The sequence below is a fragment of the Ursus arctos genome, unplaced genomic scaffold (assembly GCF_023065955.2).
Source record: "Ursus arctos isolate Adak ecotype North America unplaced genomic scaffold, UrsArc2.0 scaffold_8, whole genome shotgun sequence".
Classification (NCBI taxonomy): domain Eukaryota; kingdom Metazoa; phylum Chordata; class Mammalia; order Carnivora; family Ursidae; genus Ursus; species Ursus arctos.
In genome coordinates this window covers 47354042-47381953 of record NW_026623100.1, presented here as the reverse complement: position 1 = coordinate 47381953, position 27912 = coordinate 47354042, and the positions used below count along the sequence as shown (strand labels likewise).

At 49.0% G+C, this 27912-nt stretch overlaps 4 protein-coding genes across 6 annotated transcripts in view; 2 read left to right on the top strand and 2 right to left on the bottom strand.

Annotated features, from left to right (window-relative positions):
- The window catches only part of USP39 (ubiquitin specific peptidase 39), a 28708-nt gene extending 17197 nt beyond the window's left edge, over positions 1–11511 (bottom strand). The window contains exons 1-5 of the mRNA XM_026481503.4: positions 11205–11511; positions 9163–9232; positions 6964–7058; positions 5679–5815; positions 4296–4448 (exon numbers count right to left, since the gene is read on the bottom strand). Coding sequence (XP_026337288.1) covers positions 4296–4448; positions 5679–5815; positions 6964–7058; positions 9163–9232; positions 11205–11472 — 723 coding nt within the window. The 5' untranslated portion in view covers positions 11473–11511. The remainder of the gene's footprint in view (positions 1–4295; positions 4449–5678; positions 5816–6963; positions 7059–9162; positions 9233–11204) is intronic.
- Positions 11512–12916: 1405 nt separating this feature from the next.
- CUNH2orf68 (chromosome unknown C2orf68 homolog) lies at positions 12917–18455 on the top strand. Its single transcript, XM_026481509.4, has 4 exons — positions 12917–13127; positions 13206–13324; positions 14221–14372; positions 14739–18455. Exons 1-4 carry the CDS (start codon positions 13021–13023, stop codon positions 14859–14861), a joined length of 501 nt encoding a protein of 166 aa, XP_026337294.1. The 5' UTR covers positions 12917–13020; the 3' UTR covers positions 14862–18455.
- A 2074-nt stretch (positions 18456–20529) lies between these two features.
- Positions 20530–24787, top strand: TMEM150A (transmembrane protein 150A). 2 transcript variants are annotated; one of them, XM_026481523.4, is made up of 8 exons: positions 20530–20616; positions 21139–21319; positions 21772–21819; positions 22153–22239; positions 22845–22912; positions 23229–23356; positions 23569–23746; positions 24012–24787. In XM_026481523.4, exons 2-8 carry the CDS (start codon positions 21255–21257, stop codon positions 24251–24253), a joined length of 816 nt encoding a protein of 271 aa, XP_026337308.1. In that variant the 5' UTR covers positions 20530–20616; positions 21139–21254; the 3' UTR covers positions 24254–24787. The 2 variants fall into 2 exon arrangements, with proteins under 2 accessions (XP_026337308.1, XP_026337343.1); XM_026481558.4 differs by having other exon boundaries at positions 20542–20616; positions 21139–21175.
- On the bottom strand, positions 24740–27371 carry RNF181 (ring finger protein 181). 2 transcript variants are annotated; one of them, XM_026481607.4, is made up of 5 exons: positions 27235–27370; positions 26425–26555; positions 26136–26245; positions 25879–25953; positions 24740–25600 (listed from the first exon to the last, which is right to left on the bottom strand). In XM_026481607.4, the coding sequence occupies exons 1-5, from the start codon at positions 27318–27320 to the stop codon at positions 25541–25543; spliced, it is 462 nt and encodes a 153-aa protein (XP_026337392.1). In that variant the 5' UTR covers positions 27321–27370; the 3' UTR covers positions 24740–25540. The 2 variants fall into 2 exon arrangements, with proteins under 2 accessions (XP_026337392.1, XP_057165180.1); XM_057309197.1 differs by having other exon boundaries at positions 24740–25953; positions 27235–27371.
- Positions 27372–27912: the final 541 nt, after the last annotated feature.

Below are 27912 nucleotides of genomic sequence, written 5' to 3'. Positions count from 1 at the left end.
TTTTTTTTTTTAAGCTGACCTTTTATTTTTTTAAAGATTTTATTATTTATTTGTCAGAAGTGGGGGGGGGGGCAGCGTACAAGCAGGGGGAGTGGCAGGCAGAGGGAGAAGCAGGCTCTCCGCTGAGCAGAGCCCAATGCGGGACTCGATCCGAGGACCCTGGGATCATGACCTGACCAGAAGGCAGACACTCAACCGACTGAGCCACCCACGCATCTTAAGATTTTACTTTTTTCAAGCAATCCCCACCCTCAGCATGGGGCTCAAACTCACAATCCTAAGATCCAGGGTCACATGCTCCACCAACAAAGCCACCAGGTGCCTCAAGGAAGTTTAAAAAAAAAAAAAAGTATTCAAGTCCCTATCCACTGACCAACTTTTTTTTTTTAGATTTTATTCTCAGATTCTTAACCGACTGAACCACCCAGGTGCCCCCACTGACCAACTTTTTTTTAAATAATTTCTTTTATTTACTCTAATTAGGCCTGTGACTATGTTTAAAATCATCTTAAAATATCTTTAAAATGTTTTTCCCAAATGTGGTATTTACTGAGAACTGTAATAAATATAAAATAAGCAAAATGAAAAAAATGAATTATATATAAAAATAACACAAAATGAATATATGTATATATATAACATATATATATATAATGACTAATTATGTTAGGAACAAGGGAGGCCTAGGTGACTCAGTCAGTTAAGCGTCTGCCTTCAGCTCAGGTCATGATCCTGGGGTCCTGGAATCAAGCCCCACATCTGGCTCCGTGCTCAGCTCCTCTGCTCGGCGCTTACTCTATCTCGCGCACTCTCTCTCTCTCTTTCAAATAAATAAATCTTTAAAAAAAGATTCTGTTAGGATTGAAATGATCAAAAGGTTTAGGAAAACAAAAATACATTTTACCTCATTAAGCAAAGAGATAAAGACTAGCCATGCTGGTTCAGGAAGAAATACGTGCTCATCCGCGTGAGCTACAAAACCGGAAGGAAGAACACAGGACAGACCCTAAACACACGCGGTTTCCCCGAAGGCCCCTCCTGACGGGTTTGTGAATTCTCACCAACACTCTGCTTACCATGAGCACAGACTTCTTTGGTGAGGTGATCCGTTTAGAAAGGAGGATCGGGGTTTCTGTTAAACACAACAAACCCAGGCGTCTTCGAGGAAGACAACTCAGGACACAGGGAGCACCATCACAACAGACCAGCCCTTCAAGCTTAGCTCAGCTAAACCAACAAGGACTTCACGCTTAGAGAAAAATTACTTAAAAAATGAGTTACTATCTAAAGGAAAGGAGTGTGGATAAAGTTCTTCCTAGTTCTCAGTCATCCAAGCTGTGGAGGGAGGTTGCTCTCCAGTTTTAGCAACAATACAAAAAGTATCAGAGAGAAATTATTCAGCCTCCAAATGGAGAACTTTGTCCATTCAATCCCATTCTAGTGGCAATAATATCACAGAGAGTTTGTTCATCTATTTTATAAATAAAAAATTCCTCTGGGAACTAACTAACTAGAAGGAGATATCTGCAACATATACAACAGAAAAAGACTAATATATATCTCAGAGCTCAGTGAAATAAACCACCAATAGAAAAACGAGCACATACGGCCCAACAGCGCATGAAAAAATCTTAGTAATCAACTTTAGAAGTGAATAAAAAAAGGTACCTTAAACGTATCAAAATGGGGAAAAAAAATAACAGTGTAACAATGACAATTCAAAATGAAGAACCTCTTTTATGTTGCTGATGGGTTTGTAAGTTGCTACAAACCCCCTACAGCCTAGAATCTAGGCCCTAGATACATTAATACGAGAGGTGATGATTAAGCTACGATTCATCCACAAAATGGGTGAACGTGTAATCACCGAAGATGCTGCACAAGACCAGGCAGAGGCCTATTTCAGAGGTATTACAGGTTTGGTCTCAAACCACCACAATAAAGCTAATACTGCAATAAAGAGAGTCAAATGAATTTTTGGGGTTTCCCAATGCATCATAAAGGTTATGTTTACACTATGCTGTAGTCTACTAAATATGTAATAGCTTATGTCTAAAAAAACAATGTACATATCTTAATTTAAAAACACTTCATTGCTGGGGGCGCCTGGGTGGCACAGCGGTTAAGCGTCTGCCTTCAGCTCAGGGCGTGATCCCGGTGTTATGGGATCGAGCCCCACATCAGGCTCCTCCGCTATGAGCCTGCTTCTTCCTCTCCCACTCCCCCTGCTTGTGTTCCCTCTCTCGCTGGCTGTCTCTATCTCTATCAAATAAATAAATAAAATCTTTAAAAATAAATAAATAAAAACACTTCATTGCTAAAAAATGCTAAGCATCTGGGCACTTTAATAGCTCAGTGGGTTAGGCTCTCTCTCTCTAATTAAAAAAAAAAGCTAACCATCATCTGAGCTTTCAACGAGTCACTATCTTTTTGCTGGTGGAGGGTCCTGCCTCCATGCTGATGGCTACTGACTGACCAGGCTGCTGAAGGCTGCGGTGACTGCGGCAGTTTATTAAAATAAGACAACAATGAAGTCTGCGTTTTCAATTGACTCTTCCTTTCACGAACAATTTCTCCCTGGCATGTGATGCTGTTTGACAACATTTTACCCATAGCACAACTTTCTAAATTGGAGTCAGTCCTCTACAATCCTCCTACTGCTTTATCAACTAAGTTTATGTAATATACCAAATCCTTTGTTGTCATTTCTACAATCCTCACAGCATCTTTTTTTTTTTTTAAGATTTTATTTATTTGACAGACAAAGAGAGCATTAAGCAGGGAGAGTGGCAGGCAGAGGGAGAGGGAGGAGCAGGCTCCCCACCGAGCAGAGAGGGGCTCAATTCCAGGACCCCAGGATCATGACCTGAGCCGACAGCAGATGCTTAACCGACTGAGTAACCCAGGCGCCCTGGACCCTCATAGCATCTTCATCAGTAGATTCCATCTCAAGAAACCACTTTCTTGGCTCATCCATAAAGAGCAACTCCTCTTCGCTAACATTTTACGAGACTGCAGCAATTCAAATATAATAATAGAATTATCAAAACATGACAATCACGAAGTGATCGGAAATTGGTGTTGAAAGGCTTCCTCGACACAGGGTTGCCACAAACCTTCAATTTGTAAAAAGCGCAGTATCTGGGAGGTACAATAAAGCACAGTGCAATAAAATGAAGTATGTCTGTACTGATTTCATAATATACTTTTTTTAAGATTTTATTTATTTTAGAGAGAGAAAAAGAGAGAGCGCAAGAGCACATGAGTGGGGGGAGGGACAGAGGGAGAGAGAGAATCCCAAGCCGACTCCGCGTTAAGCAGAGAGAGCCTGAGGCGGGGCTCAATCTCACAACCTTAAGATCAGGACATGAGCCAAAATCAAGAGCTGGGACACTCAACCAATCGAGCCACCCAGGCACCGCTTTCATAATAGGCTTTTGAGCCAGCCCAGGACAGAGCGCTAGAGAAAGGAAAGAAGAAAGCCCTCACTTTATACATTCTACATCTTCCACCCACCCCATAAGCGTTTATGCTTATTAATTTTTTAAATTAATTTTGGTCAATCAAGCAAGATTATTAATTTTCTTAATTGTGTTTACCAACATTTTCTAGTTTTTGTACAATGTGTATATATTACTCATATAACTTTAAAAAAAAACAAAATTTAATTGCAAATAGGACAACTCTGGCTTTCTGCATTCCCCACTTTGGGGCTTAAGCACAAGAGCAGGATCAAGACATAAGACAAACAGCACAAGGAACATCTGGACTATTAAAAAAAAAAAAAAATGCATCATCTCACACACGTGTTTCTTATTTGGTACTACCAGGCCACACACACATTCCATCTTTCATTCCCGGAAAACTCCAGAGGCCCATGAGCCCAGAGGCTAGAAAAGGCCTCACCATTTGGCAGCAGCCCTTTGAGCAGACATCAGAATGTTATTTGGTGCAGAACAGTCAAGTACAGGGGCGCCTAGGTGGCTCAGCTGGTGAAGCATCTGCCTTCGGCTCAGGTCAGGATCTCAGGGTCCTAGAATCAAGCCCCACGTCAGGCTCCCTGCTCAGCGGGGAGTCTGCTTCTCCCTCTCCCTCTGCCCCCTGCCCCACTCGTGCTCTCTCTCTAATAAGTAAGTAAAACCTTTAAAAAGAATAAAAAAGAGTCAAGTACAGTTTTCAGCAAGACCTGGTGTCTCCAAGAACCACTGAGTATATCAGAAGAGAGTCATTTCTCGGCTCAGCTTCATAGTGTTCCCAGGTCACCTCCGCCCCCATTGTCCCCATCCTGATCCTACCTGAAGGACAGCGTTGGCGTAGTCATTGGCCTTTATGTTATTCAGGCCCACGATGCCTGGCAGGTAAGTGGTACCATCATATGCCCGGGACAATTTGGCTTGCTTGTCCAAGTTTGCAATCTGCTGCTTTGTGAAAGTGGGTTTCAACACATACTGCAAAGCAAAAGAAAATTCCAAGTTTTCATGCTCTCCACTGTAGAAAGCCCTACAGTGTTCACAAGATATATCTGATATATCTGAAATAGCAATTTCTGACAAAAACAAAAAACACTTTGGTCATGAATGTCTCACCACACACCTAAAGGGCTCCCAACAATAGGTATAACGGCTGAGGTAACGTAGAACAGGCCCTTTCCACATTACTAATCTAGAAGGGGATCTCTGTGTTTAACCCAAAATCACTGAATCCCAGGTGCTTCCTCAGACCTCAGGTCTAGCCAACTCCATGATAAATGACTGTCAGAAACTGGAGAACACTCAAGCCTCTGCAGGCAGCAGGAGTCTGAGTCTCAGGTGGGACCTCACACAGAGCCGGCACGGACCCAGGAGCAGGAACGTCTCCCCACTTCTGCAACCTGCGATCTCATGAATTCTCTGTGGCTGGAGGGGCAGGAACAGAACCTTCCTCACTCCAGTCCTAGAGCTACGAGGGTCATCACACAAAGGGCTGAACAGAGGTCTCTATTAACTCATTTTGAAACCTTGCATTTATTTCACTCTCTCTCCAAATACTATAACTACTTTAACCTCAACTATTAACAGGTCTATAAAACCAACATAAATAATGTTTCAAACACTCTGAACACCAAGCTTTCCTTAAAAATGAACAGACTATTCAGCATGAATATATAGACATTTGCTGAAAAGGAAAATAATAATCAACAGTTCCAACATTAATCAAACCCAAGACTTTTCATGCTCTCCACTTAAGTACAGTGACTCTTGGCACAGATCGCACACCAGAGACTGCAGATGGGATGCACTGGCCATTCTGGCTGCATCGTATCAAGAAGCCAGGAGCTGGTATACAACTTGGTATCCACTGTCCTACACCAGGCCCAATTCATATCCCTACTCCAAAGTGTGAAAGGGAATACAGTTCACAAAAATGCTTTTACCCCAATTAGAAAGTAGCCATTTTTCTTTAGTCCTCTAATTTTCAACATTAAAAGCAGAAATAACACCTAGGCTGCAGACCATAGACCACAATTATGAATCCTGACCTTCTTACTCACGTCTCCCTGGTTCCTCCCCAAGGAAAAGAAGCCTCTTCAAGCCTAAAGGACTGAAATTCTTCCCTAACCTCGTGTGAGGCAGATCCCCAGGAGCGCTGGGATGGCTCCCAAGAGAACTAGTTCCAAACCAGCCCTCTAAGACACATACTGTGATATCCTCCAGCGAGGAATCAATGATCTCGTAGTTGTCTGGAAGGCAGTAGAACTTGAGGGTGTGGAGGTTGAGGAAGACATGGTGGCTAAACTGGACGCTGTGAATGTAGGCATGAGACTTCAAACCACGACCTGTAGAGAAGGATGAAAGGCTTTAAGAGCAGGGCAGGAGCCAGAGAGGCACAAATCAGATTTGCTTTTCCTTTCATAATTTTGTACTGGAACATGTTAATATCTGCAAAAACAAAGTACTATGCCATCTGTGCAATGAATCTCTTACATGAACTCTTCTCATCACAAAAATCAGCAAGGAAGAATAGCACTTTATTTTATCGCCTGGACGGCATAAGACACTGGTTAGGGAAACTAATTTCATACACATAAATGAAGTATGTGTGTGCATGCAGTTGTGTATGAGTTAGTTCCATCTTATTCAGAATTAAGACTATCTATGCATATATCATGTATAACACATGCACAGATATGCACAAATACACATATGAATATCCTATGACAGTCCACCACCATTCAGTCCTGAATTTCCAAACACGCACATTCAGGACAATCCTGAACCTACATACCCTTGTTCACATTGCCACTCCTTTCTAGAATCTGTCTCTCTTAACCCATCCGAACCCTCTGTGTCCTGCCAGTTCAAATCCCACCTTGACCTCCTCCATGAATTAAACACAAACACTCCAGTTAACATTGATCTTTGCACGTTTCAATTCCCATAGTCTTTTTATTCATTCTCAGTGCCATGCAGTCCAGCAGTAATCTTTATGATCTTATAGAGTTTACTGATTGTTTTATACGTTAATCTTCACTATTTATGAGCTCTATAAGTGCAAGGAATGTAGTTTACATTTCTTTTGAATCCTCCAGTAATCTGTAGATAGCATTTGCTTGGTCTGAATGAATTAATAAATTTCCAGGAAAGAACAAAATGTAAAAGCCCTCAGAGCAAAAGGATTTTCAAAAAAAAAAGACAGGAGTACAGAAAACATCAGAGATTCAAAAACCCATAGCCTTTGAGGTCTCCTGCATAGCCCCAACTAGTTCTTTCTCCCCGTCACATGTATACAGGTTCTGACAGGAGAATCTCCTATTGATTTCCTAAGAGTATCCCAATTTCCTGGGAAGAAAGATAGGGCTTCTCAGATGTGACTCCTGACAGCAGCTTACTTTCTTTAAAAAGGGGGGGGGGGGAACCTCACTGGAGCAGACCTGTAGCGGGCACTGAAAACTTAGCAAGTTTATAATATACAACATTTACTTACCCTGAAAGTACTTGCCACACACAAGACAGGCATATGCATTAATATGTGAGAGGGAGATGGAACACAGCTTCTCAAAGTCAAAGTCCAGCACACTCCTAAAAGAACCAAACAAAAGAAAAAACAATAGGGAGAGATGCCTAGGAAAGCACCCAAGTGAAGCAGCACGAGCTCCACATCCCACAGCATCACATAGCATCCTTCAGAGATGGTTCAATGACCATATATATGTATAAACTGTGGGGAACATTAACTATTCCTCCCCTCGCCATTTAATATAGCACCCCTACCTACAAAGCCCCAAAGCAGCGTCAAGGCATCTCTACCAGACACATAAGGCAATGACCCTCTTTCTTTTTAAAATTTACAACCAGTAGAGAATCTTCCATTGCAGTTGCTTTCTGTGGAGGAAAAGCTAAAGTAGGACTAATGCAACAGGGCCCCACAGGCATTCTAAATTAAAAGACTGGGGATGAGTGCACCTGGTCGGCTGAGTCGGAAGTGTCCAACTCTTGACTTCAGCTCAGGTCCTGATCTCAGGGTCATGAGATCTAACCCCACGTCAGGCTCTGTGCTGAGCATGGAGCCTGCTCAAGATTCTCTCTCCCTCTCCCTCTGCCCACCCCCTCTCTAGGAAAAAAAAAAAAAAAAAACAGGTAGTAGAAGGACATCAGAAGAGTGAACAAGCCCTTTTATAAGAGAAAAATCTATTTTTGTCCATAAAAATAAATGGGAAGCCTGAATATTAGGAGAATATCTACAAACAGATCTACTTATTCAACTGCAAAGTACTGTGATATGAATAGCAGGCAGATTAAGGGACAAAAAACTTTACTTTCATTGAATCCACAAGTGACAAAGAGATTTCTCATCAAATATTAACTCTAATTAATTGGTAATGGTCCCAGTAAAGCTGCAACGTCCATTAAAGGAGGCAATAACTGTAAGTGGATACTGACATTTAAATTCAAAATAATTATTTTTTAAAATATTTTATTTATTTATTTGAGAGAGAGAGAGACAACGAGAGAGGGAACACAAGCAGAGAGCGTGGAAGAAGCAGGCTTCCCACTGAGCAGGGAGCCCGACATGGGGTTTGATCCTAGGATTCTGGGATCATGACCCGAGCCAAAGGCAGATGCTCAACAACTGAGCCACACAGGCGCCCCTAAATTTAAAATAATTAAAATTTGAAACTGGGTTCCTCAAGCCATGTTTCAAGTCCTCTCTAGCCATAAATGTCTTGCACCTGCCACACTGGACGGCCCTTGTAAAGAGCAATTCCATTACTGAGAGAAGGTCTGTATCTAATCCATATATTAGACAGTACTACCTTAGGGCATAAGCTGAAAAGCAGCCTAAGATGCCATCTGGGATTAGAAAAAAGAAACAAGGATGAGGTAACTACTTCTGCTTTCGGATATATTTTTATGTTATTCTTTTCTCTGTTGAATTCCAGCCACCTAAAGTAGTACCTAGCACACAGTGAGTGTTCAAAAGATATTTAAATTTGCTACTGTCATTTTAAGAACACATGTACCCTGTTATTCCATCAAACCAATTCAAAATAAACTAAAAGCTCTTTATGCACGTGCCCACCCTAAAAAAAAACATGGCCTTTCACACTTTATATTAAAAGGCTGGGGCGCCTGGTGGCTCAGTTGTTAAGCGTCTGCCTTAGGCTCAGGCCGTGATCCCGGCGTTCTGGGATCGAGCCCCACATCAGGCTCCTCCGCTGGGAGCCTGCTTCTTCCTCTCCCACTCCCCCTGCCTGTGTTCCCTCTCTCACTGGCTGTCTCTCTCTCCATCAAATAAATAAATAAAATGTTTAAAAAAAAATAAAAGGCAAAGATTAATAAATACGGCAAGAAGCACAATTTTCTGGGCAGAAAGCTTTAAAAGGGATGAAGTTCGTGAACGTGTTGTTCGATGTACAAAGAATTTTCTGGGGCACCTGGGTGGCTCAGTCGTTAAGCATCTGCCTTCGACTCAGGTCATGATCCCAGGGTCCTGGGATCGAGCCCTGCATTGGGCTCCCTGCTCAGTGGGAAGCCTGCTTCTCCCTCTCCCACTCCCCCTGCTTATTTCCCTCTCTCGCTATGTCTCTCGCTGTCAAATAAATAAAATCTTAAAAAAAAAAAAAGACTTTTCTGCATAGATTCCATTGTTTTTTGCTGCCCTCGGCATTCCTATCCTACTGACCTGTTAATGGTATCCAGGTACGGGCAATGGCGGCTCCTCCGGTCCTCGGAATCCACGCGGCCATTCTTTGCTGAAAGGAAATCATCACAGGCTGTGAAAATGGGAAACTCATACTCAAGGTCAACTACTAGTACAACCAAAAAAATGAGAAAAACCCAACAGGATGAGCTCTTACACAGGTGGCCCAGCAATACACCAAAAAGCCCAGTAATAGAAAAAGCACCAAATTGGGAGAATATATTTGAAACACATATAACCAACAAACGATTCATTTGCAGATTACATAAAGAAATCTGGTGAAGAAATAACAAAAAGACAAATAATCCAACAGAAAACGAGGAATATAACCCTTATCAACAATCAAGAAACTGCCAATCTCCTTGCACAACGATACACCACTTCACACCTACAGGACAGGAAAAAATAAAACCAGAAAATTCCAAGTGTTAGCAAATACAGAGTGCAATGGAAGTGCTCACGTACTGCTGGTGGGAGTGTAAACTGTTACAATCTCCTGGAAAATAGTACAGCAAGATCAACGCTGAAAATATGCAGACCTTTGACCCAGCAATCTCCACTTATAAACTGGAGAGAAACTTATGCGCATGTACACTGGGAGTGCTTTTTACTAAAAATATTTATCGCAGCGATATTTAAAATAGGGCCCAAACTGGAAACAAACCAAATATCCACCACAAATAAAATCGATAAACATATTTTGGTATATCATCAATAGAACACTATATAGCCATAAACATCTATTTGGATGAACCTCAAAAATATGGCTAGCAAAAAAAAAAAAGACAAATCAGAAGACCACATATAGTATTCCATTTATATCAAACACAAAGTAAAACACAGTACTACTTACGGACACATATATGAGGTAAAACTAAAAATAAAAATAGACATGATTAGAAAAAAAATTCAGAATAGTGAATTCCTAAGCAAGGAAGGAAGGCAGGTACAACTGGGTAGGAGCCTATGGAAGCTTCTAAGGTACTGGTTATGTGCCACTTCTAACACTGAATAGCATTAGGAGACAAGTCTCCATGGGTCTCTCATGTTTTTGCCCATATTGTGACCAGAGGCACTGTCTGCCTCCAGACTACCTTGTCAAGGATGTTTGTATAGAAAACGGCATTGGAAGACGTTGGGGGGGGGGGGGGTCTCCCTACAAAGCAAAGGGGGTCAAGCTCACAGACCAATATAAAAGATTCACATTCTGTAAGCCCAGAGTTCCTCTCCTGGAAGGCCACCCACTGTGAGTATAAGTTCTCTTCAAATTGCACTGTGGAAAATGATACTACAGGAACTTACCCTGTCTTCATCAGCATCTAGAAAACTGTGGCAGGCTAACTAGGCAGCTTGCAAATAAAATCTCAAACTCTTCACAGTTCTTGACAAGTGGTGAATTTAAGGATGTATATTTTCACTCTACTTTAAATTATACTTGTGCATTATATTCAGTCCATCTTAGTACCTGTGATCTATTTCATCATAAAAATGAAAGGGGGAGGGAAGACAAGCCAGAAAAACAAGTGGGATCCTAGTGTGTCCCAGAGAAAACAATCTCCTTATCACTATTATTCAAGATATCTAAGAAACAACTTCTCTTCCAAAGAAGGGGAGACCTGAAGATGACAAGCTACTTAAGAAAAATCAAAGAATACCCTGAAATTATTAATTATTCAAAGAATATTTATCAAGCACTTTCTATGAGCAAGGTGCTATTCTGGACTCTGTGTGTAATACCAAAATATGTCAAACAGAGGACCCTAAGCAAGAAGTTTAAGATTTAATATTAAAGTATAATCATACACAGATAACCTGGACCAGAAAACAAAATTATAAAGTTTTAGAGAACTAATACTGTCCTCACTACAATGCAGTCGAGTCTGGTCGAGGACACTAAGAGTGGGAATCCCCCAACCCCACGCCCACCCCCACTCCCAGAGAAAGTTGGAAAGAGGGAAAGGAGAACGCGAGAATGGAGTCCGCTCCTGGCCTGGCCCGGCCCAGCCCAACCCAGCCCCGCGCACCTCGCACCTCCCGCTCAGGCTCAGAGTCCTCGTCGGCGTCGCGCTCCCGCTTTACCCGCACAGCCGGGATCACGGGCGTCGGGGCCTCCCGCGCGCTCACCGGCTCGACCTCCCGCTTCACACGCACTGGGCTGCCCCGGGAGCTCGGCACCTCGGCTTCCCGCTCCCGATCTCGCTCCCGCTTGACGCGACCCGAGCTGCCCCGCGACTCGGACTCGCGCTTCCCGCGGGTAGAACCACGAGATTCACGCTTGGACCGGCCGGACATCGCCACTACCGGCCGAGTCGCTCTGCGCAGGCTCCAGGCACGCCAGATTGCGCGGCAAGTAGCCAATCAGGAGCGGCGCTGTTATGGCGCCCTAGGCAGTCTACGAGTCGCCATCGAGGACACTTTATGCCGCGAGAAACTTCTGGGTAGTACTGGCCTCTTGTGGCCTCCTAGCGGCGGCGTGCGCACCTGAGAAAAGCCTGCGGGCCTACTGCCACCTTACCCATAATTTTCTGGATTAGAAAAGGTTGTTATTGGGCCCCGGATTTCTTCGAGATGCTTTGTGCCCGGGAACCAGAATGGGGAAGTCGTCTCCAAAGTCGCTGCGCACCAGAGAACTAGGCGACATCCCCAAACCATCCCGCTCATGCAGCAACGTGGCTACTCTAATTCCGCATTTAGGGGATTGCACTCGGCATCACAGGAAGATACAAACGTCAGGCAAAGAGCAACAACTTTGACGCTAGTAAAACTCAAACTTCAGGTCCTGTGACCTTCACGACCCGCTTCACGGCCCTGAACTAGTTTGTTTGTATAGTTTTACTGAGATGGAATTGACATGTAATCAAATGCACGTTTAAAGTGTGCAATTCGCTAAATACTGATGGATGGGTGTATACACTCTGAAACCGTCACCACGATCAAGATAAGGAACCTACCCACCAGCCTCAAAATTGTCCTTCCCCAAACATCTGCTTTCTGTCACTACAGAGCAGTTTTATATAAACGGAAGACCACGGTGTGTCCACTTTTTGCCTGGTCCCTTTGGCTAGAATTTGAGATTCATCCACGTAGTTGCGTGTATCAACAACTTGTTCCTTTCAATTGCTTAGAGGTATTCTATCGTATGGATGTACTAGTATGTCGCTGTACTAATCACACATTTCTAATTCTGTCGTTTTTTAAAGAGGACTCCAAAACTTTACACTCAGATCCTGAAAAGCGCTGGGTCCTCCCGCAGGGACAGTTAAGATATGGGTCGTGTGGGCTCGGGCGCTGGGCAGGCGGGAAGGGGCGCCCCGCGGGACTGTGCGGCCAGCGTGCCGCTGTGAGCCCTGCGCGAGCACTCGCCTCCTCACAATCTCTTTCGAGGCAGATGCTCTCGATGTCCTCGTTTACAAATGAGGAAACTGAGGCTCCTCGGGGTTCAAGTCAGCCAAGGTCACTGCAACTGGTGATGGAAGTTTCACAGCATTTTATTACCACAAAAAGGAAAGGAAGACTCCACACCGATCGCTGAGTAGTGTAATGGGTGCTTTGTGTTTTTCTGAATTTTCTGGTGTATCAGCAGTAAGCCTAAATCCTGGTTCCCATTGCTAATGTCACAAAGAAAAGCCCCGACGGCGAGAGGAAGCCGCGCATGCCCCATCCCAGCACCCGCGCTGGGGAACTCCGCGCGCCACGACGCTCGGCCAGGCAGGCTCTTTGGGGGCGGGACGTAAGGGCGCGGGGCCGGAAGTCGGGCCAGGGGCGGCGCGGAACTCTCCCGGTGGGAGGGCGGCCGTTAGGGCCGTTGAGTTGGCTGCGGCTCTGAGCACCAGGCTCCAGATGGAAGCGGCTCCGGATCCCGGGCCGGGGCTCTGCTGCAAGCCTGGCGGGCGGCTGGACATGAGCCACGGCTTTGTGCACCACATCCGACGGAACCAGCTCGCCCGGTACCGCCCCGCCCCGCTGCCGCCGCCCCCAGCGTAGCTCGGCCCCGCGGTCCCTGACTCCCGCTCGGCTCCCCGCAGGGACGACTATGACAAGAAGGTGAAGCAGGCGGCCAAGGAGAAGGCTAGGAGGCGGCACACGCCCGCGCCGACGCGGCCCCGCAAGCCCGACCTGCAGGTGTACCTGCCGAGACACCGAGGTGAGGCCGCCCACCCCGCCTGCCTCCTCTAGCCCGCGCGCTCTTTCGGTCCCCAGCCCTCTGTCTCTACGCACTCATTTCTCTAAGTGGATAAAGCCACTTCTTAACCCCCAACGCTCACTTCTTGTCGTCCCTTCCCGGAACCCCCCTACCTCGACGCTCCCCATTCGCTCACTGATTCTCCATGACAACAGAGAAGGCTCGCGGCCCCCAGTTAAGCATCACTATTAACAGGAAATACCTGGGAGCCAGCACGTAGTTGTTTGCTGGTTTGCCCACCATGCTGTGCTTTAGGGTTCTCATTACCTGTCAGAGAGCTTGGCACAGCTATAGTTGACCAGGACATAGGTGTGGAATGACACTCAAACTCAGTATTTAAGATGGCCTTTTCTCCAGCTTCCCAGGGACCTAGAGATCACAATAGCTAACATGGCACTAAATTTGTTTAGTGTTACTTGAAAGTGTTTTTAGATCTTGGGTATATTAATTCATTTAATTTTCACTGGATCTCATAAGAGGGAAACTTGTCACTTCTGTTTCACGGGAAACAGGAACAGAGAGATTAACTTGCCCAAGGTCTCATAGCTAATAAATGGCTGAGTCTGGATTTGAACCCAGGTAGGACTCTAGCCAACTCTCCACTACCTTTCAAACTTATTCACTAGATGAAGGTGCATTGCGTATCTACTACGTGATAGGATCGTGCTGGCCCCAGATCAGGCATACAAAGATAAATGAAACTATTGATTGGCTGCACATTTAACACATAACACACAAGCACAGAGTCCATAAGAAGATCGGGACTTTCTTTACGGTATGTTTTCGTATGTCATCCATGTGGGCAGGGACTCCAGCAGCCTTCCCCTCTTCCCTCTCACTGTGATTCATCCTTCCAGATGGCTCTACCCACCCAAGCAACCCAGACTGTGAGGAGTCCGGTGAAAGCAGCAGTAGTGGCGGCTCCGAGCCAGAACCTTCTGGCCATCAGCTCTTCTGTTTAGAATATGAGGCAGACAGCGGAGAGGTCACCTCAGTTATCGTGTATCAGGTATGCCTCGTGGAAATAGCTGCAGCCTGAAGGTCCTTGGCCGTGTTAGAAATCACTGCCAGAGCCTGAGCCACTGTTTTCCTCAGGGCCAGTGGGAAGTGTCGGCTCCACATAGGAGCATAGACTGCTGGGCAATGCTTTTGAGCACAACTCACGCCTGTCATGCAGTGATTCTCAGCAGGCACCTGGGAGGGCATGTGGCCCCCAGCTGAAAATCACTATTACAGGGGACACCTGGGAAATGACAGGCACTGGCAAGAAGCCGTGAGTCAAATGGAGTTCTGCGAGAGTGTTGTCTAGGGACAGGACAGGTCGCCTTTCCAGAAGAGGCCAGGCCCTGAGCTTCTTGACTCTTCCTCCACGTAGGACGATGATCCAGGAAGGGTGAGTGAGGAGGTGGCGGCACACACGCCTCTGGACCCACCCATGCGAGAGGCCCTCAAATTGCGCGTCCAGGAGGAGATTGCAAAGCGCCAGAGCCGACACTGACCAGGCTGAAGGCATCCTCACCAGGCTGGATTCACTGCCCAGGGAGCTCACTCCTACTTTGGGGGTGCCAGGACCAGTCTGAGCTGATCTTGAGATACACACACACACACCCGAGCTCAACAGCCATAGGAACAATATTGCAGGGACAAGCCTGCTTTGCAGGCCATCTTTCTTGTATGTTGGGCCATTTGACCAGCTTAGTATTTTGGAATTTGAGAATTTTGTTTGGCTAACTTGGTGTTCTAGAAGCAGAGATCCCAGGAAAAGCTGAGGTTTATGAAACCTTATGCCAACATGCTGCTTTCTTACTGAGGTCGTGTGCTGTGGGACACCTTAACCACTGCTGCTCCACCTGCTTAATGAACCGTGGTTGTTGTTTTACAATTCCTTTGTTCCTTGCTTCTCATTTCCATCCATGCTTTCCTACACCTTTTTTTCAGCCATTTCTTTGTTCTTTCCATTCCCTCATCTTTGTCTCAGAATCCATCAGTTCCACCCCACCTCCCGATGTGACTGTGCACCTCCCAACTGCTCAGGACTGTGGAGGTGGGGAGTTCTGAGGGGTCTACCTTTCTGACAAGCTCTCCCAGTAATTCCAATACCAATGAAGTGGGAGGTCTTCATTTTGAGACTGACTTGCAAGCATGTCTCCCTCCCCTTCCATGGCTTTTGCAGGTTTCTCTCACACCACTCTGCTTTGCACTGTCTAGATAGAGACCTAGGAAGATGATGCCAGAACTCAACTGCAAGGATTTCTTGCAGCAAAACCTGCCTTGGTTAGGGCTACAGGATTCCAGTTTTCAACCTCATCCCTAGCTGTGAACAGACCATCCTCTGCTCAGGCTAAAGGGGAATTATCAAAACAAGCTTGAAACTGACTCTCCAGATGTGATTTAACAGTCTTGAATGTATATACAAAGGGAAATTCAACATGAGCAATAATTGCCTATTTGGAGCCCTAGTTGCAAAAAAAAAAAAAAAAAAAAAAAAAAGGCCTGAATAATGGACCGTGAAATGAGCCTCTCTCATCTGCCCTGCCCCTGCCCCATTCCTTCTCCTTTCCTATCTCCCAAGAGTATATAAACTGAGATCCTTAGAATAAAGATCCTAGGAATATCACTGTTTTCACCTCAGTGACCATTTTCCCTAAAGCAGGGTTAGGCTAAGGTCTGAGAAGTCCACAGAACATCCTATGCACTGCAGTTCCAAGCCACTTCAGATTTCCAGCAATTGACCTAACCTCAGTGACTTGAAGTATGGGGTTTAAGTAAGCCCATGAACACTAAGACCTCTTGAAACCAAAGTCCCCGTGCCCCAGGGGTTTCTCTGCATCAGGGTCTCAAGATCGGTCTGGCTGCTCCCTCTCAGCGGCTTTTCTTTTAAAGGACACCTGAGGGCACTGTTGGTTTGTGCCCTACACCCCTGAAAATCTACCACCTCGGAAATGGGGCAAGGCAGCTACTTAAACTATATCATTAGAATCCAGTAAGCCACAGCTTTCAGTGCCAGAGGAATTCTGGGAAAGTGAATGAGGTAGATAAGTTCGATGGGCCTGGTTGTGAAGGGAGCCAGGGACCAGAGTGTTCCTGACCCACTGAGCTGGCCCAAGGTTAAATGCCTTAAACTTGCCAGTCCTGGGCTTGTTTCTACTTTCAGAGGAGAAAGTCTACCCTCCACTTATTTAGCCAGGCTAGAAGTGCCTTTTGACTCACAATGTTAACTCCCCTCCAGAGTCTCCGGGTCAAGGAGGCTGTGCCATACTCTCTCCCCAATCTTCCTGCAGCTCAGAGGACTGGGGATTTTAGTCTTCCAGCTCTTCAGCTGATCTTATGACTTGGACGTAGGATTTCACTGGAACTCTTAGGCTTCCTAGTCTGGAAATACTTTTTGGGTCTGTCTTCTCACAACTGGACGGCCTGTTTCGTGGATTTATTACAGAATTTAGAAACAAGACCAGAAGAGGAGGTTGGGGGCATATCCCCTGAAATTTTAGCCTCCATTCCTGTTTGTGAGAAGGAAAGTGTGTGCCTAATGTGACCTTTTATGTCTGTCATGTAATCCTCACACTCTCAGGTAAGAGACTATGGGAACTCCTTGTTTGTGAACTTTTTCCTTGAGGCATTTTGCTTCTCAAGTGCATATAAAATATTTTCCACCCAAGAAAGCATCCTAATTCTTCGCTAATTTAAGCAGTAGGACCATAGAAAGCACGAAGCCTGGTACTTAAATGAGAGGTTGTCCTATAGGGGAAGCCTGTTGGTGGTGACACTGCCACTGCTCCGGATGTGCCTGCAGTGCTTCTCTGGTGATGGCCCTCAGCCAGTTGACAGCCTGATAGCTCAGGCTCATTGCTTATTGCCACCCCTCATCTGGGGTCCAAGATGGTATGGCTACTATCCAGTTTATTCACCAGACTTGCCTCCAGACATCTTCCAGCTGTCTTCAAAAATCAGTGCTTTGCCATTAAGGAGCATGTTACAGAGCATTTCCCACAAGCTCTAGAGATGTCAGAGAGGACTGCCCCATGCTGTTTGGTACAGTGGCAACAGTGTCGGACTGACTGGAGCTTTCATGAAGGCAGGCTGCTCCAGAAGAACACTCATTTGACTAGATACATTCTTGGCTGTTTAAAAAAAAAAAAAAGTCTGGTAGTCTCATAGACCTGTCTCGTGCCCATGAATGTTCTTCTCTTACTGAGGGGAGGCCTTGGGTTTTAAGGCTTTCTGTTTCCTGGGCCACCATAGGTGATACTATAAATAGAAGGAATCGGGGGTTTTAGGGGTTTTAGGGGCTTTGGGCTGTGTAAGAGTAAACACTGAAGTTTGAGTTCTAGCCAGTCGACAAGTCTAGAAATCTTTGAAGAATGTAATGCAAGAAGGAAAAAGAAGAATGTAAAGCTTTTTGTACCGAGAGTAGGAGTCTGTGGCACTTGGCCAGTCAGTACGACCAACGTGGGCAGTAACAAATGCTTCTCCCTGTGGATGAGCGTCTGAAAGGGGCATTTCACCTCCATGGTCCGCTCTGAGGGGCACTGCCAACAAGAGATTAGTCCATGGGGCTGGAAGAAACCCTCTGAGGTAGTGAGTATCCAACCTGCTGTTTATTTGCCAGGATGCATGGATAGTGGGGTAGTGGATCCCCATCTGGTTCACAAGCATAAATGAGACCTTTGCATATAGAGAGAGGAAGGAGGATAGGTTATTTTCCTACCTTCGAGCCCTTTGGGAGAATCAGCACAGAATGTTAACAGTTATTTGAAACATTTTCAGCTCCCTTGTTGAATTCCTATCCTATCCCTGAGGACTCGGATGGTCAAGAAGCCACAGGCACCCACCCCAAATTTCTCCAGTAGTTAAGAGTGACGCCAGAAGTAAAAACCTGAGTATATGGCTCCTTTGCCTTTTCAGAGCCTCCAGGATGAGAAGTTGGTTGCACTGGTTGTGTTAAATGTATAACAAGCCATATATTCTGTTTTCTCATTTCCAATGTTTCTGCTGTGTGAATGAATGAAGTTTGCAAATTATTTGAAAATCTTGGAGGGAGGTACTTTTCAAAAACAGTATTCTTTTTAAGCAATAAACTATTTTTACAGCACTGTTTTTGCCAAGAGTTTTGAAATCACTTGTGTACGTAAGGGAAGTGAAGATTAAATGCCTGCCCTAAAGTCATTCAGCACCACAGAATCAGCACTTGAAATCTCATCTCTTGCTTTGCCTTGACTATTTTAAGAACCGTCCTGGTTGGAGCATAACAACTAGACTCACGTAGCATTAGAGCTGGAAGGGACTATTAAAGATGTCTGGTCCCACTTATCTGATAAGTGACTCCACCCTACTAACTACCCATGAAGAGCCCTTCTGTCATAGGGAGTTCTATCTTGGGGTAATTCTACTTTAGGGACTGCTGAGATTATCCTATTAAGCCAAAATTTGCCTCTCTGTCACAGTTCTGGAGTGCCTGTCTTACCCCACTTTATGTTAGAATAGCCAGTTTAGGACCTAAGTAGCCACTCAGGTCTTCCCCATGGTAACAGTTGGACAGGAACTCAAACCGAGCTCAGCAGGATATAGTTAAGTGTTGACTAAGACTTGCAAAGCTCCCAGTGAGGTAGGAAATGCTGAGGGTTCACAGCGCCATCGGGCAAGTGAGAAAAAGGTGCCTGTTCCAAATGGGAACACACCTGGGCAGAAAGACAGTGCTTCTCTATGAATTAGAAAGCGACACTTCTGTGTCTTGGGCACAGGGCATGACCGGCAAAAAGTGGACTGGATTTTATACCCCACTGATCCATTCAGCCAGGTATTGTACAGTGATCACTCTGCACAGCCATATTTTTTTTTTGAGATTTTATTTGACAGAAATAGAGAGAACAAGCAGGGAAAGGGACAGGGAGAAGCAGGCACCCCTGCTGAGCAAGGACAATCCCAGGATCTCAGCATCAGGACCTGTGGGGATGACCTGAGCTGAAGGCAGACGCTTAACCGACTGAGCCACCCAGGCACCCCTGCTCAGCCATACTTCTTGAACCTGCTTTAACTGTGTCCTGATGCGATTGGGAAAAGGGCTCTCCAGCAGATTTCCAGTTTCCATTTTTATCTTCCATTGGGTCCAAAAAGGGTTGCTCCTTCAAGCCCTTGTGCAGTTTATCTGCTCCATTTTTTCCTCACAATACAGTGCCCCCTGTTTCTGCACATTACCTTTGACTCACCAATGCTGCCAGACCTAAGCTTCCCCTGCTTCTGGCAGCCTGGGCCCATGTTCCCTTCAGGTAATGATCCGTCAGCTCTGGTGTTGTCTCACAGGGGTGCTAGCACCTGCCAGGCTTCTTAGAGTGCTGAACACACTTCTCATATGTGAAAAGTATTCACACCCTTTTTATCATGAAAAGAAGGTCCAAGAAGTCACCTGTACATTTTGGTGAATTTATTCCCACACTATCCTGTTTCCTCTTCCCAAATTGTTCTGGGTCTCCAGTCTGCCCCTTCTCTCTTGCTTACCAATACCTGGCCATGTGTGACCATGGGTATCCATTGGTCTCTGTGGCCTTGTTTCAAGTAAGTGTTCATCAGCCAGGAAAAATGTTTTGGACACTGACTTCTGGACAACATTCTGTGTACTTGGACCCTTGAAAATAAAAAGTATCTGATGTAAGTCGTTCTCCTCCAGAGTTTGCTGAGCCGAGGGAAGCATAAGCCAAATCCAGGGCGCTTGAACTTAACCCCCAAGGCTTTGTGCGCCCTTCTTTGCGGACCCGACTCCCCTAGGACTGAAGCAGGCACGGGGCACCGCCTTGAGGGATGTTCCCCCAACTCTCACTGTCGACCGGTCGGGGCTGCAAAAATGTGCCCAGCGGCAAACGCTTCCTCCAGCCTTGTGCGCGATGCCAATCACAGCGGCGCAAAAACAAGGTACGGGAGACTATAGGCATCTCGCAGTCGGAGCCTCCGCCCGAGTCCCACGCCACAGCCCTCGGCGCTCAGGCCCGCCCCCCCCCCGAAGGCGAGGCACCGCCCACGCTTCCACCGCACCTCTGGCGCGGGGGCTCGGGAGTTGTAGTCTCCTTCCCGGCGCCGGCGCGGGGGCCGGGGCGGCACGGACTCCACGTCCCGGCGGGCGGCGCGGCGCGGCTGGGGCGCCGGGGGCGGGGCCGCTCGGCCCTTTAAACCTTCCAGGGCTGCTCCGAGGGCCGCAGCCAGAGACGGCGCCACGCGGGGCCGAGCAGGACGCGGCGGCGGCGGCGGGGCGCTCCGGGGAGGTGCGTACTGGGCCCCTTCGTGTCCCTGGCCCTCGGGGGATCCAATGGGGAGGCTCACGTCCCCGGCTCCCGGGGGGCTCCGTGCGCCCACGCGGGCGGGGGCCGGGCTGGGCTTCCTGCGCGAACTCGCCTCACCCCCGGGGCGCCCGCGGTCAGGTGGTTGCCTGCGCGTGGCCGCCGCTCCCCCGGAACCCGCACCCGCCCGCAGGCTCTCCTCGGCGCGGCCCACTGGACGGCCCTGACTGCAGCCCCTCCCCCAGCCTGGGCCCTCCGGCGTGGGAGCGGGACTCCCTCCCCAGATGTTACGGCCCCGCCTGAGTGTCTGGGCGCACGGGTGGCATTCGGGGGCGCACGGGTGGCATTCGGAGACCCACGGTGGAGACCAGAAGGTGTCCACGTTCTGGCGTGGGCTCAGCCCCAAATGCGGGCGCTGTGAATCAAATCAGGTGTTGACCACCTTCTCCCCCCACCGGCTTCGGCCAGTCACTGGACCCTGGACTTTGACCTGTCTCTCTCCACCAGGCCTGGGCCGCTGATGGTTTTGGCAAAGTATCTTAAGGTAGCTGGGCCGGCCCCCTCCTTCCCACCTACCTCTAGTCCTTCCCCCCACACCACCACCACCCTGGCTCCCCTCCCTCATGACCGCCTGGATCCTCCTTCCTGTCAGCTTGTCAGCATTCTCCATCACAGGCCTATGGACTGTGTGAGTAAAGAGGGGAGGGGGAGGACAAGTAAGGGACAAAATGAGAAGAGGCTGAGGAGGGCTAGGGCCCAGCCAGGACCCAACAGGAGTTCAGTGGCACACACACAGTCCCTCGTCCTGGTGGGGGCTCCAGAGTGGTACCCAGGATCACTCTAGCTATCTCCAAAGCCTGGCCTGGTGCCTGGGCACACAGCCCCTTCGGACAAGCTGGCATCACTGCTGTGCAGTAGGGTGACCCTGACAGACCTTTTAGCCAGGGCCACTTCCAGATGTCCTCGAGCTTGGGGCCATGCTGTGGGTTCTCATGTGGTATCAAGCTTCAGAGCCACCTCAACTTGAGTCCCCAGCAAGAACAAAGGCTGAATGGGGCCAGAATCAAGAGAAAAAGAGTCCACGGGGGAAAGCTGGGCTGGGAGGGCCATGAGTGTGGGGTGACAGTTCTGCTCCCGCAGGTATGCCATGGCCGTGATGAACCGCCACGCATGCCCTGTGGAGAACTGGTATGGCGCACTCTGCAGACAGCCTCCCTCTAAAGCTCCCTTCATCTCTCTTCCCTCTTGGGTCGGGGCAGCTGCCAGCCAGACGGAGACCCTGGGCCTCACTGCTCTTATCTGACACCTGCCCCTCCCCAGGCATGGCTTCATGACCATCTCCCTGTTTCCCACCATCCCTCCAACCCTTTGGCTTCTGTCTCAGGCCAGTTCTGGGAAGTGGTCTCTTCTGTCCCTGCGAAGGGAAGTCTGGTAGGGTGGTCTCTGAGAGGGCCTGAGGCTACAGCCCGAGAACCTGGGGGAACCCCTTTTCCCCAGGCTACTCTCTGTCCTGCCTACCAGGTCCTACAACGAATCCTGCTCTCCTGACCCCATTGAACAAGGGGGCCCCAAGACCTGCTGCACCCTGGACGATGTCCCCCTCATCAGGTAAAGCCTGGAAACTGGGCAGGTCAGGGAGACCCAAGCCCCTCAGACAAAGACCTATCCCTCAGTCTCAGGAATCAGGAGTGTATTGGGATTACTTACTAACAGTCCTCCGTGCCAGTCACTATGTGCCCGGCACTGTGCTGAATGCTCTACATGCATAGCGCCATTGGCTCCTACCAGCCCCGGGGCAGCTATTGTTTTCACCGTAGGCAAGAAAACAGACTGCGGTATGTCATCCGTCCAGGTCACACAGCTAGGAAGTGGAGGCACCTGGACTGAAGCTTAAGCCCTGATTGCCCAGACCCAGTTCTGGCTCAAGGGGAGCCAGACTGGCTGCAGGCCTTGACAATCTCAGGGAGTCCAAGGAGTCTCGGGCTCTGCCAAGCAATCCTGGGCACTCCCTTACCCATCACACACATGAGCTCTGCTTTGGGGGAGGGCCCAGCCTGGGGCTGGTTGTTTGTGATACACAACTGGCACTTCTCATAAATCAGTGGCTTGCCTGCTAAGGAACAAGCACAGATAAAGCAAGAGACAGATGGGCCAGAATGGGGGTGCTAGTGCTCCTGCCCCTCTCTCACTCTGTCCTTGCCCCCCACCCCCAGCAAGTGTGGCACATATCCCCCAGAGAGCTGCCTCTTCAGCCTCATTGGCAACATGGGTGCTTTCATGGGTGAGTTGTGCCCTCAGCCCCCCTAGCCAGCCCAGTCCAACCCACTCCCCTACCCCCCCTCCCAGAAAGGCCCAGGAAACCCTTGTTCAGTGTAGCCCACCCCACCAAGGGCTAAAGCAAGAGCGGCCACTTCTCTAAAGCAAGAGGGCCAAAGGCTCCCACACAGCCACCCTGCTGGCCAGAGCCTGAGGAAACCCAGTTCACTACCTGCCCTTCCATTCCCTTTCAGCCCTCAGAGTGTCTGGCGCGGGTGGGGGTGGGGAGTTGGTGGGAGGAGGGCACCAGTGCCGGCCCCACCTGTGCTCTCTTCCCCCAGTGGTCCTGATCTGCCTGCTGCTCTACGGGCAGCTCCTGGAGCAGAGTCGTCATTCCTGGGTTAACACCACGACACTCATCACGGGCTGCACCAATGCTGCGGGCCTCGTGGTAGTCGGCAACTTCCAGGTGTGCCCACCTGCCTGCCTCTTGAACTTTTACTAACGGGGCTGGTTGTCTGCAGGTGCCCTCAGTCCCCTGAAGGCTGACCCCAGTTGCAGAGATACCCCTTCAAGGCTGAGGGTGGGGAGAGGAGGGGCTGGGAGGGAAGGGGGAGAGAGGGGGGAAGAGGAGTGGTGGAGGTAGGGCTGCTTCACAGATCAGCCCTTCTCTGGGCCCAGGTTGATCATGCGAAGTCTCTGCACTATATTGGAACTGGTGTGGCCTTCCCCGCTGGACTGCTCTTCGTCTGCCTGCACTGTGCCCTCTCCTACCATGGGGCCACTGCCCCCCAGGACCTGGCTATGGCCTACCTGCGGATTGTACTGGCAGCCATTGCCTTTGTCACCCTAATTCTCAGTATCCTTCCAGGACAGGGCAGCCAGGAACTTCTGCTCTATCCCAGCCTTTCCCCACCCAAGACCCAGGGGGTGGGGGTGAGGTGGAGGGTGGGGGAGAGCCCGGCATACATATATCCAGAAAATACTGCCCAGTGCAGTTTCCTTCTTCCCCTCCCAGGTGGTAAGACCTGGCTCTTTGCCCCAGCTTAGCTAACGATCTGGGAAGATAAGAGTGTCACCAGCTCCCACGTGTCCTACTGAACACTTCCTTAGCCCCATTCCAGGCGCTGTCTTCTTTATGCACGAGAGCTCTCAGCTGCAGCACGGGGCAGCACTGTGCGAGTGGGTGTTTGTGATTGACATCCTCATTTTCTACGGCACCTTCAGCTATGAGTTTGGGGCAGTCTCCTCAGAGACACTGGTGGCTGCACTGCAGCCTGCCCCTGGCCGGGCCTGCAAGTCCTCCGGGAGCAGTAGCACCTCCACTCACCTCAACTGTGCTCCAGAAAGCATCGCCATGATCTGAGGTCTGGGGAGGGTGGCTGGCCCAGCCTCAGCAGCTCCCCACCTCATAACTTTGCATTTATTTTGTACCAAAAACAATTTTGGGAAAGTATTCTGCTGGGATATAGGCTTCCTTGCTGCTGGAGGAATGGCCATCCCACACCCACCTGTGCCGTAGCGGAGCAGGCCTGGCAGCTGCCTGGGCCACATACAAGCTACTCCCCGGCTCTGCAGTGTTGTTTTTATGTTTAAAGGTCACATATCCTCACTCGCCCAGCCAGCCCTTCAGGTGCCTTCTACTCCCCAGTGCCAAAGCCACACCACTGGGGTTTCCTGCTGCAGGAATTGGGGGCTGGGAATAGCAAGAGGGACAGAAGTCGGGGGGTGGAGTGGGGAGCACTCCTTAGTCTGTGGGAAGGCCCACTTTTGGGCCCACTGAGCTGCACTGGGATTCTTCACTCTGCCCCTTACTTTCTTTTGGGCAAATAATACAGCAGAACCACATGGGTATTTTAGTACTTTTTTTTTTTTAATCTATTAAAAGAATTCTAATTTGCATGTTTGTAGTCTGTTCTAAAGAATCAAGGGAGGGCCTAAGCCAGGACAGCTTTCCCTAAGCGAAGGATGGGAGGAAACCCCTGCCCTCAGGGAGAGTCTGAGTGCCCCATGCTCTTTCAGTAGGTCTGCCAAGAGTAAAGGATGCCTGGTGCTATCCAAATACCCCTCAAGGGCTTGAAACCCTCTCTAGGCCTTTCAACAGTCTGAAGAACTGACGTGATCCTTCCCCCACTCAGAGTGTGGTTTGAAGTTTGCTTCCTTAGTAAGGGATATGAGGCGGGGGGAGGGGGGATCATCCATAGAGCAATTTTAAAATGCTAGAAGCAATTTTCACGGTGAAGCTAAAGAAAGCCTGTGGGATTCCAAGGTTGACTAAAAATTGCAGGGGAGAGAGATGTAGGCTAATTTTTCTTTACCATCTGTAAGTAGCCATTGAATGCCAGACCCTGACATATTTTGCTTTCCAACAATGAGTACATAGGCCCCAGCACTGGCTGGTCCAGTGGCCAGGTTCCTGACCTGGGCTCCACTGCTCTCAGGCCAAAAGGCATGGCAGGAAGGGACAAACAGTCTGGTGCTTTCTGTGGTTTAGGCCCACCTTCCCTAATAGCAGTAGGGACCTTATGGAGGGTGCAGAGACCCTGCCCAGGCCTGTGAGCAATGCAGTGCAGGGTGGGTAAAGAAATCTTTAATGAGGATTGAGGTGCGAGAGGAAGATGTTGTGGAGGACAGGTGCTCAGCCCCGGGCACCTCATGTGTACATGGCTCCGTGGAGATTCTCAAGTCGGTGCTTTTGCTGCTGCTTGCGAGCCTGAAGGAAAGAGGGCACACTGGGCATGGGCCATACCTGAAGGCCTGTGGGTGGAGCGATGGGACAGCTATCACGGGGCTGCCTATCACTGTTTTCAGGCCCCTAGCATGTACACTGCCAGGGCTCTTGTCCCTTGCGAAAGTCACCAGGAAGATGACCAGAGCCAGCGACCCTGAGGCCTACCCAGGCCTGCTAACATAGGGAATGAGAACGCTAAGGACAGGGACTCGGGGGGTCCCCATTACCACCCGACCTCTCCACTTACCACCAGCCCCTACCTTATCTCGTCGGTGCTCCTCATAAGTGTCATCATCAGTGGGCAGCTCATGGCGGCAAAGGGGGCAGGAATTTGTCTGAGAAAAGGAGGGCAGTGTTCCGGCCCAGGTCAGGTCTTCATAACCTAGTATCTGTCCCCTGCTCCCAGTTCCCACCTCTACCCCTCTCCCTTCTCTGATCCCATAAAAGTCCATAAACAGAAAGAGGCTTGAGAACTGGGCCCAGGGCAGGGTGAGGGCTGAGAGAAAGGAAGCAGTACCTTGCTTAGCCAGGGTAGAATGCAGTTGGAATGGAAGAGATGATGGCAAGGCATCTCAATGGCAGTCTCCTCCTCCTCAAATTCCAAAAGACACACGGGGCACTTGAGCTCTTTAGGAGGGAGTGCTAATCAGGAGAGCTGCTACAGGCCCTACCTCCCGGCTCCCACTCCTGAAGGACATTCTTGCCCCAACCTGACCTGGAAAATTGAAGGGCTAGACCACTCTAGCTTGGGAGGTGGTGGGTCTGGCAAGCCTGCCCCAAACAGCAGAAAGAACTAGTGTTCTTACCAGCCTGAGAGCCCCTGATGACTGTCCTGGGAAGGTTCTCAACCACAGTCTTGGCAGCAGGTGGAGGCAAGTGGTGATCCCAATCTACTACCAACCCCAAGTCTTCAAAGTCCATCCTGTTGAAAAGTGACCTGGAAGAACGACCATGTTCAGAACCAAAGAAAACCATACTTTTTCTTTGCCCCCCACGATCCACTAGACATTAACAGATAAATACCCTGAACAGCTGGTACTAACAGCTACCCTGCAAAAGTAGATAAAAAGCACAGTGGGAAATGGTTTACAGTTGCTATAAGACAACCCCAAGCATGCAAGCTGTTTAGTCCCATTTTACAAGTGAGGCAACAGGCCCAGAGAAGTTACTTAGGCCATGTAGAAATGACCTGGTAAAGCCAGATTCGAAGTGGCAGTACTGACTTCCGTGCTTGTTCCTAACGAATGTCCCTATTCACACCCACAAGGCCCCTCCCCTGACCCCACAACTCGTCTTCTCCCGTACCTGCCAGAACGGGGTGCCCTCCCGCTGGGGACTCCCCCCTATTCGCCAGCTCCAGTCTTTCCCACAATCCCCTTGCCCCGCCCAACCACGGATGATCCAAATTATTGACCTTCCTCGAATCTCGTCTCTGGACTGACTCTCCAGATTATTCAGACGAGATCTGGCCCGTTCAGGGTGGTATGGCCATAAACTCTCCAGATTATTCATCCGTCCTCCCCAGAATCTCTGGCCCATATAATCCACCTTCTCCAGCCAGCCCCAGCCTAGAAACCTGCCACCTGGGCCCCCACCTCCCACCACCCCGCGCCCACCTTGCGAGCTCCAGCAGCATATTGGTTCGGGCTTCCTGCTCAGAATCCAACGGCTCACAGTCGTGTTCATCGAAATAGGACGCCATGGCAGCCGGGCTCTCTGACACAGCCCTCGCACTCCGCTGGACTGAGGCCCCGCGACGCTGGCCAGTAAGCTGCGGGCCTAAGAGAGGAAGACCAATCAGAGCACCCGGAAGGCGGGCACAGAGGCTCGTTAGGGGTATTGGAAGCGGAAGTATTAATTCTGCTGCCTCTCGTTGGCTCGAATAAATCAGGTGACCAAAGGCTAAAGCCAATGGCAGGGGTTGGGGCCGGTCAGAAAAACATCTGTTTTGGACTCCGAGCCTAGGGTAGGCGATCTGGGAGTGAGGTGTGGTTTCCGTCCACAGCGCCCTGGAAAGCCAGGTGTGGGGGCTGTAGGGGTCGTGTCAGTCCGTTATGTGGCTCAGAGGGCCTAGGACGTGCAGGTGCGAGAGGCCCTCCAGAGAGCGAGGTGCTGGCGTAGGGGCTCAGGGTACTGCGAACCTAGAGTCACGGCGTTTCCCGCTGCTCTGCCCCGTGCCCGCCGGGTACTTCTGCACCTGCTGCGCTCCAGGGGGTTCAGGAGTTGGCTCTTGATTCCCCTCTGACCCGCAAAACAAAAATTTCCTGCTCATCTCTTCTGTGTTAGGCACAATA